This window comes from Scyliorhinus torazame, chromosome 10, assembly GCF_047496885.1.
Source record: "Scyliorhinus torazame isolate Kashiwa2021f chromosome 10, sScyTor2.1, whole genome shotgun sequence".
NCBI classification, from domain to species: Eukaryota; Metazoa; Chordata; class Chondrichthyes; order Carcharhiniformes; family Scyliorhinidae; genus Scyliorhinus; species Scyliorhinus torazame.
This window is the reverse complement of record NC_092716.1, coordinates 171674880-171688245: the sequence shown is the minus strand read 5'-3', so window position 1 is coordinate 171688245 and position 13366 is coordinate 171674880. Positions and strand designations below refer to the sequence as shown.

At 49.1% G+C, this 13366-nt stretch overlaps 1 protein-coding gene across 5 annotated transcripts in view; it reads left to right on the top strand.

Annotated features, from left to right (window-relative positions):
* The window catches only part of ptpn5 (protein tyrosine phosphatase non-receptor type 5), a 296571-nt gene that overhangs the window by 173126 nt on the left and 110079 nt on the right, over window positions 1-13366 (top strand). For all 5 annotated transcript variants that reach the window (XM_072518941.1, XM_072518940.1, XM_072518943.1 and 2 more), the window contains one exon: window positions 8278-8475. In XM_072518941.1, the coding sequence (XP_072375042.1) occupies window positions 8311-8475 (165 nt within the window). In that variant the 5' untranslated portion in view covers window positions 8278-8310. The remainder of the gene's footprint in view (window positions 1-8277; window positions 8476-13366) is intronic.

Below are 13366 nucleotides of genomic sequence, written 5' to 3'. Positions count from 1 at the left end.
CGCGCATGCGCAAGAACCCGGGAAAAGCACGTGAAACGGCCACTCTCCTCGAGGCTCAGGCCCTGCATTTATGCAATGGTCTACACCCTTTCTGCCTCGTGGGAGGACAGCTTTGCAGTTTCTGCCGCCCTGATGTGGAAGTAACGATTCTTAGCATGCTCATGGACAACGCACATCTCGATAGCGACAGAAAGGGTCAACTGTTTGACTTTCAGGAGCTGCTGCCGAAGGGAGTCGGAGTGGACCCCGAAAACGATCTGATCCCGGATCATGGAATCAGCCGTCGAGTCATAGTTACATGACTGCGCTAGGTCGCGGAGATGGGTCACGAAGGACTGAAAAGATTAATTCTTACCCTGAAGCCTCTGCTGGAAAACGCACCGTTCAAAGCTCTCATTCACCTCAATGTCGCAGTGGCTGTCAAACTTCAGCAGGACTGTTTTGAATTTCGTTTTGTCTTCGCCGTCAGCGAACTTAAGGGAGTTGTAGATGTGGATGGCGGTGGAGAGAAATAGCGCGATCGTCCTGGCATCCGATGCTGCTTCGAGGTTGGAGGCCTCGATGTACAAGAGGAACTTTTGCTTGAAGATTTTCCAATTGGCACCGAGGTTGTCGGAGGTGCGGAGGAGGCTGGGTGTTTTCCATTTCACCAGATGGCTGCTTGCTGGTCAATGCTGATTCACTCGAGGTAGGTCTGTCAAGATCAGTATCACTCTGGTACCATGATGTGTTAGTCAGGTAGGTTCGATGTGGACTGCACTCGATGCAGGGAAGCTAGAAACTGACATCTAACACTGGAGAAATCCAACACTGTTTTATTCAACGACAGAACTGATATACATATTCAGCTGTGGGTCGACACCACACTGAACTGACTGGAGACTTTTAGTAGCCTGACCAGATTTACTAGCTACCGCATGGTGTTTGCACTTGCTAGCTCGTGGACTCTGACTGTCTCAGTGGCTGGGTCCCGAGAGCGGGAAACCTAGTGCCCTCTGGCTTGATAGTGGTAGTGTCCTGTCTGGTGATTGGCTGCACATTGTGGTGTGCTTACTGGTCATCCTGTGTGTCAATCACTGCCTGTCTGCATCTCATTAGAGACATAAGTGGCTATTATGACACTGATAAATTCGGACCTTGTTCCCCTCCCAGTCGCAGGTATGCAGGTGCGGGGCCAGTGCTGCCGCAAATCTTTTGTAGAAGTCCGCCGGGAATCCGTCTGGTCCCGGCACCTACCCTGCCTTGCATGGAGTTCATACGCTCCATGACTTCTCCCATTTCTAGCGGTGCTTCCAGCCGCCGTTTTCTGTCCTCCCCCATGACTGGCATGTCCAGTCCATTGAGGAACTGTTTCATCCTCAAATTCCCTGCTGGGTGCTCGGAGGTGTACAGCCCCTGATAGAAGGTCTTAAATGTCCCGGCTCCACTACTAGTTTGCCCTTGTTGTCTGTAATTTGTATTATTTCCCTCCTGGCTGCCTGCTTTCTCAGCTGGTGAGCCAGCAGGCGGCTGCGTTTGTCTCTGTGCTTGTTCAGGATTCCCCGCGCCTGGCGGAGTTGGTGCACTGCTTTCCTTGTGGAGAGCAGTCAAAGTCCATTTGTAGCTATTTCCTCTCACCTAAGGAGCTCTACGGTCAGGGCCTCTGAGAATCACCGGTCTACGATCCAGTATAGAATCGACTGGCTGTTGCCGAGCCACCCTTTCTTTCCTATCCCTTCATGCTTTGTGAGCAATAATTTCACCAATGATCATAGCCTTCTGCGCCTCCCAGAACATGGAAGGTGAGACCTTCCCATTCTGGTTGTCAGTAACATACTCATCTATGGCCTGTGATAGCAGAAAGCCTTAACTACCAGGAGGGCCATGACCAACCACCATGGGGGGCGTTGAGCACGGCCCGTCTCCAACCTCATATCCATATATGTGGAGCGTGGTCGGAGATTACGATCGTGGAATATTTCACTCTTACTAACCCTGGAAGCAGCAATTTTCTCAATACAAAGAAGTCAATCTGTGAAGATATGTTATGTACCGGGGAGAAGGAGAACTCCTTCTCCCCTGGGCAGGTGAACCGCCACCTGCTTCATGAACAGCCCCCATCTGCTCCATGAATATGCCGAGTTCATTCGCCATGTTGGATGTCTTCTCTGGTTTGGGATTCAACCTGTCCGTCCGTGGATTCTGTACACAGTCAAAGTAACCCCCCCCCCCCCCCCACGAATGATAAGTCGGTATGTATCGATGTCAGGGATCTCCGGCATGGTCCTGTTTATAAACTCTGTGTTGTCCCAGTTGGGAGCATACACATTTATCAGAACTATCTGTCTAGGACACCGTTGACCATGACATACCTCCCCCTGGGTCCAGAACTGTCCTCGTCAGAGTAAACATCATCCTCTTATTTCACAGTATGGCTTGCCCTCTGGCTGTCGTCACGTAGCAGGAATGGTAGGTCTGTCCCACCCAGCTCTTCCTTACTGTAGTCAGTCCTTTTCCCTCAGCTACGTCTCCTGGAGGAAGACTATGTCGGCTTTCATACATTTTAGGTGGGCAAAGATTCTGGATCTTTTCACTGAGCCATTATGTCTCCTAACGTTCCAGGTGACTATCCTGAAGGGGGGTTTCTTCCCCCCCCCTCCCCCCAACCATGCGTACCTGGTGGACGCGCCCCTGCATTTCGGGGTTTCCCTTTGGAAGGGGACCGTCAAACATGGCCACGGTCACCGTTCTCCCCATAAGGTCGGGCCCCTGCGCTCTGGGGTTTCCCTTACTTCAGGGACTCTCCAAAGTGGTTGCTTGAGGTGCCTTTGTGTTCCAAGCTGCCATGTGTGGCCAGTTGCAGCCAGCCTAATGCCCTGACTATCTTTGTTTCTATATTTCCCCTGGGATATTTTCTCAACATCGCCCCATCCCCTCCCCATGTTCCCTTCCCTCTGTTTCTTCCCCGAGTCATCCCTTTGTTGCTGATGCCTACCCCGCCCCCCCCGCCCCGACCCCTTTGCCAGGCGCTCACTCCCTTGCGGGAGATTTGTCACAGCCACTCTTTCCTTCAGGTTTCCCGGTGCTAGCTTTCCCGCTAGTGCGATGGCCCCCCTCCCGGGGTTGGTTATGTGTCTTCCCATTGCCTGTTTTATGTGCTCCCTACCTGCTGTTCTCCTCATCCTTTCCTGCACTCTGCTGCCCTCGCTCTTTCTTTCCACTCAGAATGAGGCAGCGCAAAGTGTTCATCGCGTTGGTTAATTGACTTAATAAATAAATAAAGTCTCTTCGGGTGATCTTTTCACCGCTGTCCCTGCTGCCGCTTCTCCAGCCCATTCTCCAGGACAAATGTGTCCGCGTCTGCATGGGCTGCGAATAATGCTCCCTGTCTTGGAAGGTGGCCGGATACAGCATCCCAAGTTTTACACGGCTCTTGTGTAGGGCTGCTTTCGCCCTGTTGAACTCTGCCTGGTGCTTGCCAGGTCAGCCACAATGTTCTGGTAGATCCTGATCCGGTGACCTTCACACTTACAGTTTTTTTGTTTCCCTTGCCCAGCGCAAGATTCTTTCCCGGTCTTGGTTCTGGTGCATTTTTGCAATTATCGCCCTCGGTTGTTCCCCAGCTTTGGGTTTTGGGCAAAGCAACCAGTGAGCTCTGTCTACTTCTGGGGGTTTGGAAAGCTACCCTTTACCACCAGATTGCCAGCATTTGGGCCACATAGTCCGTGGGGTTCCTACCTTCGATTCCCTTTTGCAGGCCCATAATCCGTAGGTTTTGGGGCCTCAATCAGTTTTCCTGATCCTGAATTTTTCCTTTCAGACTCCCCTATGTTGCGACTAACCTTGATATTTCCTTTTGCAGGGCAGAGATCCAGTCGCCCTGGTCTGTTGAGGCATTCTCGAGCTCTTTTATAGTGTTTTCCTGGGCTTCCAATCTCTGCCTTGTCTCGGGCCACCTGCATAGCTACCAGAGCTTCCGCGACTGCCACCCTGACCGCAGCCTGGATATCCATTTTCGTCTCTTCTTTTAAAAAAAAATCTTTTTATTGGCATTTCTCCGATTTAGAAACAGTTGTATATATACATATCACATTTTCCTCGTGCTAATTTCCTTTATTATACAGAAGTTTATTTTGTCCTTCGTTTAACTGACCCTATGTTCATTTTGTTGCTCTCTGGATTGGTCTATGGTTCCTCCCCCGTCCCCATTGTCGACCCCCCCCCACCCCCCGGCTTCGGCTGTGCTTTTCTTTTATTTTCCGGACAGATTGGGAAAAAAGGGGGGGGCTAGCCCCTCTCCATCTCTCGTGGTTTCCCCACCTTCATTCTGCCTCCCCCACCCCGGGTTGCGCAGTCTTTTGGCACCTCATCCATCTTGGTATAAAAAAAAAATCTTATTAGCTTACTCCTTGTTGCTGGCCTCGAACAGGTTTTGGAACAGACCGACAAACTGCCCCCAAGTATCCAGGAAACCTTCCTCCGACCCTCGGATGGCATACTTAATCTTCTCCAGGTGGAGAAATTCCGAAAGGTCAGCGAGCCAATCTGCAGCCGTGGGTGGTGCTGCCGATCGCCAGCCGAGCAGGATTCTCCGGCGTGCGATTAGGGAAGCGAAGGCAAGGGCGTTGGCCCCCTTCCCCATGTGCAACTCTGGCTGCTCCGATATCCCGAAGATTGCCGCTCTCGGGCATGGCTTCATCCTCACCCCCACAACCTTGGACATTGCCTCGGAAAAGGTTGCCCAAAATCCAGCAAGTTTGGGACAAGCCCAAAACATGTGGGTGTGGTTGGCCGGACCCCTCTGGCATTGTTCACATTTGTCCTCCACCTCCAGGAAGAATCTGCTCATTCAGGTTCTGGTCAGGTGCGCATCCCCTCAATCTTTCTGCTGTTGCTGCCCAGTGGTAGTTTTGTTGGTTCGGTTTTCCTTTGATTTTCCTTCTTTGCAGTGTCTGTTTGTGAACTCTCGGGTTCTTACACCCCCCACCAGCCCAAATTGTTCCAGTACCTCGAGGAGGTAGCTCCATTCGACTCTGTCAAAGGCCTTTTAACTGATCCACTATTGGTGGACATCATCAGTTATCTAGGCCGGAGGCTCTGGAATTCATTCCCTTTCCTCCACCTCTCCGCCTTTCACCTTGATTTCTCCTTTAAAACACTTCTTAAAGTGGCAGCACGGTAGCACAGTGGTCAGCACAATTGCTTCACAGCTCCAGGGTCCCAGGTTCGATTCCGGCTTGGGTCACTGTCTGTGCGGAGTCTGCACATCCTCCCCGTGTGTGCGTGGGTTTCCTCCGGGTGCTCCGGTTTCCTCCCACAGTCCAAAGATGTGCAGGTTAGGTGGATTGGCCATGATAAATTGCCCTTAGTGTTCAAAATTGCCCTTCGTGTTGGGTGGGGTTACTGGGTTATGGGGATAGGGTGGAGGTGTTGACCTTGGGCGGGGTGCTCTTTCCAAGAGCCGGTGCAGACTCGATGGGCCGAATGGCCTCCTTCTGCACTGTAAATTCTATGATAAAGTGTGCCTCTTTAACCAAGCATCTAGTCATCTGACCTAATGTCTCCTTACATGACTCGGTTCAATACTTCATTTTATAATACTTCTGCGATGTGCCATATATATATATAATATACGATATATACATCTATATTTATTGTAGTTGTTGAATTTAAAACAATGGACGGTAATTTCACAGAAACAGAAAAGATTCTGAATGAGATCTACCGGCTGTGTTATGCCCGAAAGGTAGCACGGCGCAGTCGGTAGATCTCTCTTCTGGGATCTACCTGGCTCACCACGCCACACGAGATCTAATACGATCTTGCAAGACTTGCCGAAGTGAATCCTGGTCATTGTGAGCCGGATCATTTTTTAGAAAATCTGTATATTAGAGTAAGACAGCTCGTCTCACTCCAATATGCATTCCCATCATATACCCAAGGCATGGAATCTAACTCACTCGCCTTGGAGATCTCAGCGAGTGCTGTTCAGGGAAGAAAGTCACTCGTTGGGGTCTCCCATGGGATCGGAGGCCCCCAGTGCTTGCCCTCTGGGCAGGGTGCCACCTGGGTGCCAGCCTGGCACTGCCAATGTGCCCAGGCTGGCCATGCAATGTTGGCATTTCTCCTGTGGATTGGACCCGGGTGGGGTATTGCTGAAAAGCCCGAGGACCCCGTTATTGGTCAGTTGAGGCTTGGTGGGTTCGGGGGTCGTGTCGGGTGGTCAAGACCTCGAGATGGCATTTAAAAATGGCGACCCGATCTCATCCTGCACTGCGGAATTCTGGCAAGTGGAGTTCCTTACAGCAGAAAAGGGACTAAATGTGGCCTCGGCCGCGAATTCCCCGCTGAGGCCCCCAACCTATCCAAATGGCCGTTCAGTAGCGTGGTATTTCTTGTGCTCCAAGCGACGGAAACAAAACACCCGGCTAATTGTAGGCATTACGGGTCTCTGTTCCCATTTGGATAGATCGTACCCTCCATGGGTGTTTGAGAGAGGAGATGCTGAGAGGTTGTTTTCTCTAGCTGGGAGTAGAGTCTCAGAATAAAGTGTTTCGGACTGGTATCAGGGGAAATCTTCATTCAGAGGGTTGAGAAACTTTGGAATTTTCTATCCAGGGAACTGTGGATGCTCAGTCATTGAGGTACATTCAAGGTTGAGATTGCTAGATTTGTGGGTATAAGGCAATCAAGGGATATGGGCAAGAAAAATGAAGATCACCACTGAACTTATTGAATGGCAGAGCAGGCTTGCGGGTCTGTAAGGCCAAATTCTGCTCCTATTTATTTTGTTCCATTATCTTTCATTCTATCACATTTTGTCTGCCAGTCTTTGGTTTGCATGTTCTTTTTCTTTCCATAGATCTCTCTCTCGCCTCAAGATTCCTGCTGGTAAAGGTGATAACACTGCTGAAATTTTTCTGTGCAGACATCAGAGAATTGAGAGCTCCTCAGCTCACTGACCTTCTGACCACTCAACATTACGTTTAAATAACATTATAGTTTACTAGTCACAAAAAATCTTGTAATATATTGTATGTGATGGTTTTGAGGTGTGTACTAGATACGAAAAGTGAGTAAGGAAGAGGAAAAATATAAAAAGAGCAGGTTAATCATAGCCCTGAACTTAGATTCACCCATACCAACCTCCCTCAAAGCCATCACAGCGAATCTTAAAATAATTACCTCTGGAAAGGAATTAATTGACATTCATGGACTTTTCTACAATTAGGGCCCACTCCACTTTACTGTGTACCATCTTGAGAGGAACATGAAGAGAAGTTTTTTTGAGATACTGCAAGTTTAAAGAAATTATACAGTGAAATACAAGGGTGTCTCTTGAGTATCAGTAACTGACCATTCATCATGCAGGAAAATCGTGATGGAGGATTTGTTGTATGAAGTCCCTTTAAGGTTTCATGTGATGGCGTCATTTGTGAGTAGTTCGCCATCATCATCCATCTGCTGCCAGTCTTTCTGTGGAGAGTACACACCTTTCCTTCACTTTGTGTCGTTTGAGCTCAGTCATTCTGAGAGTGTGTGACCCAGACGCCATCATTCTTTATGTTGCAAGTGAGAGAATGCAGTCATTTAAATTGCTATTGGAGCCTTTTAATTTAACATTAACTGTGAGTCCTTGTCTAAATACTTCTTCAATCTGCTATATGTGCAGAATAAATAATATATGCAAATCTCAAATGTCATGAATAAATGACCATGCAAGTGCATCAGTGAAAATACTCATCACCCAGTTAATTCTAAGTTTTTACAGTTAGTAATGTCCAAGCTTATGATTATATTTCCATCTCTGGGTCTTAATTTCTCTGGTTCTCTCCCTCTCTTCCTTTTTCTCTTCCCCATTCCTCTAGTTATGTTTCTCATTTTCATTATTTGTACAGTTCTTTCTTTTCCTGAGTCAATTTAACATCTGTTTCTGTTTTGCTCCCTCTCCTGATCTGTTTCTCTCTCTCGTCTCTTTCTCTGCAATCGCCGTCAATTCTGCCTGTCATTGGCTGCCTGCCTTTACCTTTGTGTAAAATTTTCCATTACTCCTCAACTGCGTAGTGATTTGTCCTCCCACTCATGTGTGGGTTAGTTTTTTTTCTCCAAGAGAAGCAGCAGCAACACATAATGAATAAACCATGACAGTTGAATGCGGCCCTGCTTTTGCCACTTGGGATTGAGGCATCATGAACAGCTATAAAGAATTAACCATAACATAGAGTGTGAAGAGCAGCTGGTCACTCTAAATGTATCCTGATTAACTCGTCTTCATCCTGCTCTTGTTTATATTTGCAGGTCATTCTGAGGCACTCGTAGGAGAGTGGAATAATGGGGGCACTGACTCAATGCAGTCCCCAGGGAGAAGAAGAGGCCAATCCAGAAAAATCCCAGAAACCTTTGCAGCTTAGCCAGGGGAATCGATGGGGCTGGATGAAGAGAGTCTGTCTGAGAGCGAGCTACAGTGTTCTCTTCTGTGTTCTGTCCCAGATCCTGGTAAGTCTTTGGGCAGGAATGTAATTCATCGAATATTCTGTCATAACAGAATATCATGACATGATAGTAGTACTGCTGTTTTTTTGTTTGGCCTAAATTATAGTTTCAATAACATACTCATTATATGGTCCACTGAGCAAAGGGGAGGATTTAAATATAGTTCTGAGTTGATACTCGTCACATTCAAGTATATATTTCACTTTCATATGGAGTACAGCCTGGATGGCACTGTCCACAATATACTCTTGTTGCCTGGCGACCTACATGAAGGTTATGTATGCAACTTTCAGGCAAAATGTTGCTCTTTTTGTAAGACAGGAATAACTGTAAACAAAGGGAAATAGTGCAATTATCACAGGAATAGTGCAATAGTCATGGAGAATGATATATATATATCACTATGTTCATTGGGAATGTATATGAAAACTTCAGTAAATATTGGAATTGTTGGTAGAAGTAGCAGTGGGATTACTGCAATCACTGGTAGCAAGGCAGGAATAGCTCTGACGTCATAAGTAAGATAGGAAAAGCTGCATAGTTACAGGCAATAAAGCAGAAATAATGGCGTAATAACCAATAAGGAAGGAAAAGTCGAGAATAAGGGAGAACCAGCTCTGTAACTATCTGGAGTAAGTCAGTAATCAGTAACTGCGAACATGATATTGTACATGATTTGGGGATTTCAGAGAAAGGGGATGAATACAAAGTGCGGCAAAAACAGAGAAAGTTGGCAGGTGCTTCATGGATCTGCACTGCTTTGTTACTAGATGATTATGGATTGCCAGTTTCTACTTTCGGTTCACTCTGGAGCTCGCTTCTCGGTCATGACCTTGTCCAGAGGTTTGAGGCCAATTGAATGCTATTGCTTTCAAGACTAATATAATACAATTAAATCGGTTTGTTAATAAATGTTGATTTACCTCTCTCACACTTCCGGCAAACTTTTTTCATCAATCTTGTTTCCATTTTTGACTTTCCCCTTTTCAACTCTATCATTTTTGACCTTATCTCCTGTTTAGCTTTGAATATAAACACGAATGCACCTGGATCTAAGGTGGTGAATGAGTTAGTAGCACATGCTGGGTTGGGATACTGGAGTCACTGCCACTACCAGCACATGGTGGGCGAGCAGGGCAAAGAGAAGAAAGAGAAGAAATTCTCTTGAATGGTGGTGTGCCGTGTAGGGTTCAAAGCTGAGAACATGAGGCTCACCAACTCTGTGTGGACTTTTTGAAAATGGCTGTTTCACCCAAATTTCAGTTGTTCCAGAATGGGCTGATTCAATCCACCTCCTCTCAACACATGGCCATACAGTAGTGAGGTGAGTGATTGAGATGAAGAGAGCCCACCTCTGACAAGCCTACCAACATAAGCTACTGGGGAATGCCTGGGGAAGGTTTTGCTCCTCTGGTGTGTCTGGTGGATAGATCCACAGACTAGGAGTGGTGCAAGAAGGAAAGAGCTTCTGGAGCGGGAGAGTCTTTGTGGTTCACCACAGGATAAGATGGAGGATGCAAAGGGTCTGTCCTGCCTGCCCAATGGTTGACAGAGCAGTTAAGAGTTCCTAAATGAAACATTCCAGCAGCAGAGGTAAGAGGCCTTGGAAGGCTTAACCAAGGTGGTGGAACCAATCGAGCAAGTAAAGCAGAGGCTGGAGTCCCAGGGCCAGGTGATCTAGAAAGTGGAGGAGGTGGTGGGGGAGCATGAGGAGCAGTTGGCCTCATTGGTGGTTGAGATGGGAGTGATGTGGGAGACCCAGAAGAGGCTGAGGGAGGAGGTGGAGGATCTGGAGAATCGCTCCAGAAGGCAAAACCTCAGGATTGTTGGGATGCCTGAAGGCATTGAAGGTGCGGATGGAGCCTTTGACCAGCCCCTGGAGGTTAGGGCACTGATGAGGAGGCTGCAGGCAGGCGAGCCGCCGAAGGCGATGGTGGTGCAGTTGCACCAATTTCTGGTCAAGGAGAAAATTCTTCGATGGTCGAGGCAGACAAGGAAATGTACCTGGGAAGGGAACGAGCTACGGGTGCACCAGGACCTGGGAGCAGAACTGGTGAAGAGGATGGCCGGGTTTAACCGGGTTACGGCTGCCCTCTTTAAAAAGGGGGTGAAGTTTGGAGTAGTGCCCCCAGCCCGCCAGTGGGTGATTTTCCAGAAGCGAGAGTATTATTTTGGCACGCCAGAGGAAGCAATGGCGTTAAGAGGGACAATGGACTGGATGGAGTGTGAGGACATTGAACTTTGGAGGAGTTTGTGTGTTCTTTAAGGTTTTTGATAGTGGGTTGTTTGGAGGGCAGGTTTTTTCATGGGGGAACAACGATGGTGAATGCACCTTTTGTTACTCTTCAGCGATGTATGGTTGGGGGAGAGGGGAACTGGGGGAGGTAGGGAGGTTGAAGGCCTTGGGCAGGAGCCACCATTCTAGCTGGGTGGGCTAGATAACAGGAGTGAAGTGGGGGTTGCCAGAAGGCAGGAGCAGGGAGGTGTTGGTGATGGGGCTGGTACTTTGTTGGATGGTGGGGGGGCGGGGTGGGTCGCTGACAAGGGTGTGGTTGGTGTGGCGTAGTTGATGGACATCCCGGGGCGGGCCTGGCTCAAAAAGGCTGGTCACGTGGAACGAGAGGGTGTTGAAGAGGCTGGTCAAATGGTCACATGTGTTTGTGCATCTGAGGAGTCTGAAGAAGGCGGTAGCCTTTTTGCAGGAGATGCACTTAGATAGGGGACCAGACGAGGTTGAGGAAAAGATGGGTGGTGTAGGTGTTTCATTCGGGGCTGGATATGAAGACGAGGGGGTGGCAGTGTTGGTCAATAAGCGAGTGGCGTTCGAGGTGGGAAGCATTATGGCCAATCCGGTGGGAGAGCTATGTGATGGTCAGTGAAAAGTTGGAGGGGATGCCGGTGGTCCTGGTAAATGTCTATACCCCCAAATTGTGATGATGTTAGAGAAGATTCCTGACTTGTCTTCGTACCGGTTGATTATGGGGCAGGATTTTAATGTGTTTTTGGACCGAGCTTCGACCAGTCGAGTCCCAAGTCGTCAAGGGTGTCGGCAGTGGCGAAGGAGCTGAGAGGGTTTATGGAGCACATGGGGGAAGGAGTGGACCCTTAGATGTTTGGGGAGCCAAAGGAATTTTCATACTTCTCTCATGTGCACCAGGTGTACTCCTGGATTGATTTTTCCATGTTAGATAAGACGTTGCTGGTGGGGAAGTGGTCGACTCGGAGTATTCGGTGATTATAGTCCCTGACCTCACACTGCACTGGGTGGATTTGCGCGTAGCTCGGGGGGGGGGGGAGCCCAAGCCCAAGCCCAGAGCCCATGTTGGAGACTGGATGTGGGGTTGTTGGTGGATGAGGAGCTGTGTGAGCGGGTGAGGGCTGCCATTTGGGACTATGTGGAGCTAAATGATACGGGGGAGGTAACAGCCGCCATGCCGGTGTTTCCCACAGCAGAGGAGGAGCTGGTTCAGGGACTAGAGGCCAAATCAGTTGTGGGACAGAATGGGGGCGATACAGGCAGTGAAGTTCCCTGGGCCAGATGGGTTCCCAGTGGAGTTTTTACAAAACATTTGGGGCGGACCTGGGGTGGCCACTGCTGGTGAGGGGGTATAGTGAACCAAGGGAGAGGGTGGAACTCCCCCCTACATTGTCGCAGGCTTCCATCTCCCTGCTATTAAAGAAGGATAAGGATCCGGAGCAGTGTGGGTTGTACCTCTTAATATCATTGATGAATGCTGGCGGAGGTACTGGCCTCGTAAATTAATGACTGCATCCCCGGGATGAAAAGCGAGTTTTGTGAAGGGGAGGTCGTTGAACGTGAGGAGGCTGCTTAATGTAATTATGATGCCTTCCGAGATGCAGGAAGTTGAGGTGTGGTGGCGATGGACACGGAGAAGGCGTTTGATTGTGTGGGTGGGAGTAGCTGCAGGAGGTGTGGGGGTATTTCGGACTCGGGCGGGGGTTTGCAGATTGGGACTGATTGCTGTAAGGGGTGCCAGTCGCGAGTCTCTGGACGAACCGACTTTTGGGCTGCATCGGGGGACGAAGCAGTGCTGCCCACTATCGCCATTGCTCTTTGTCTTGGCAATGGAGCCGCTGGCAATGGCTCTTAGGGCGTCGAGGGACTGGAGAGGGATTGAGCACAGGGTCTCATTTTATGCGGACGACCTGTTGCTGTATACTTCAGACCAGTTGGCAGTATCAGAGGCACCATGGGGATTTTCGAGAAATTTGGCAAGTTTTCAGGGAACTTGTTAAATATGGGAAAGAACGAGGTGTTCCCAATTGAGACTACAGGGCAGGAGAGGAGGTTAGAGGAATTGCCGTTTAGGGTGGTGGGGGTGAGCTTTAGATAGCTGGGTGTCCAGATGACTCAGGGCTGGGCGCAGCTGCACAAGTTGAACCTGGCTCAGCTGGTGGAGCAGATGAAAGTGGATTTCAAGAGGTGGGATGTGCTGCCGTTGTCGCTGGCGGTGCGCGTGCAGACAGTAAAAATGACAATGCTACCAAAGTTTCTGTTTGTCTTTCAGAACCTCCCAAACTTCGTCCCCAAGTCATTTTTTAAGAAGGTCAATGCACTGAACTCTAGGTTTGTGTGGGCAGGGAAGACACTGCGGGTTATGAGTGCTTTTCTGTAGCAGGGGCAAGGGGAGGTGGGGGGGCTAATGCTGCCGAACATGATGAATTACTACTGGGCGTTAAATAACGCTATGGTTAGGAAATGGGTCTTGGGGAGTGGTCGGCGTGGGGTCGGATGGAGGCAGCATCATTTAGGGGAACTTTTTGAGGGGTTGTTGGCAGTGCCTCTGCAGTTCACGCCAGCCAGGTACTCCGTGAAACCAGTGGTGGTGTCGTCCCTAAGGGTGTGGAGGCAGTGGAGGCAACACTTGGGGCT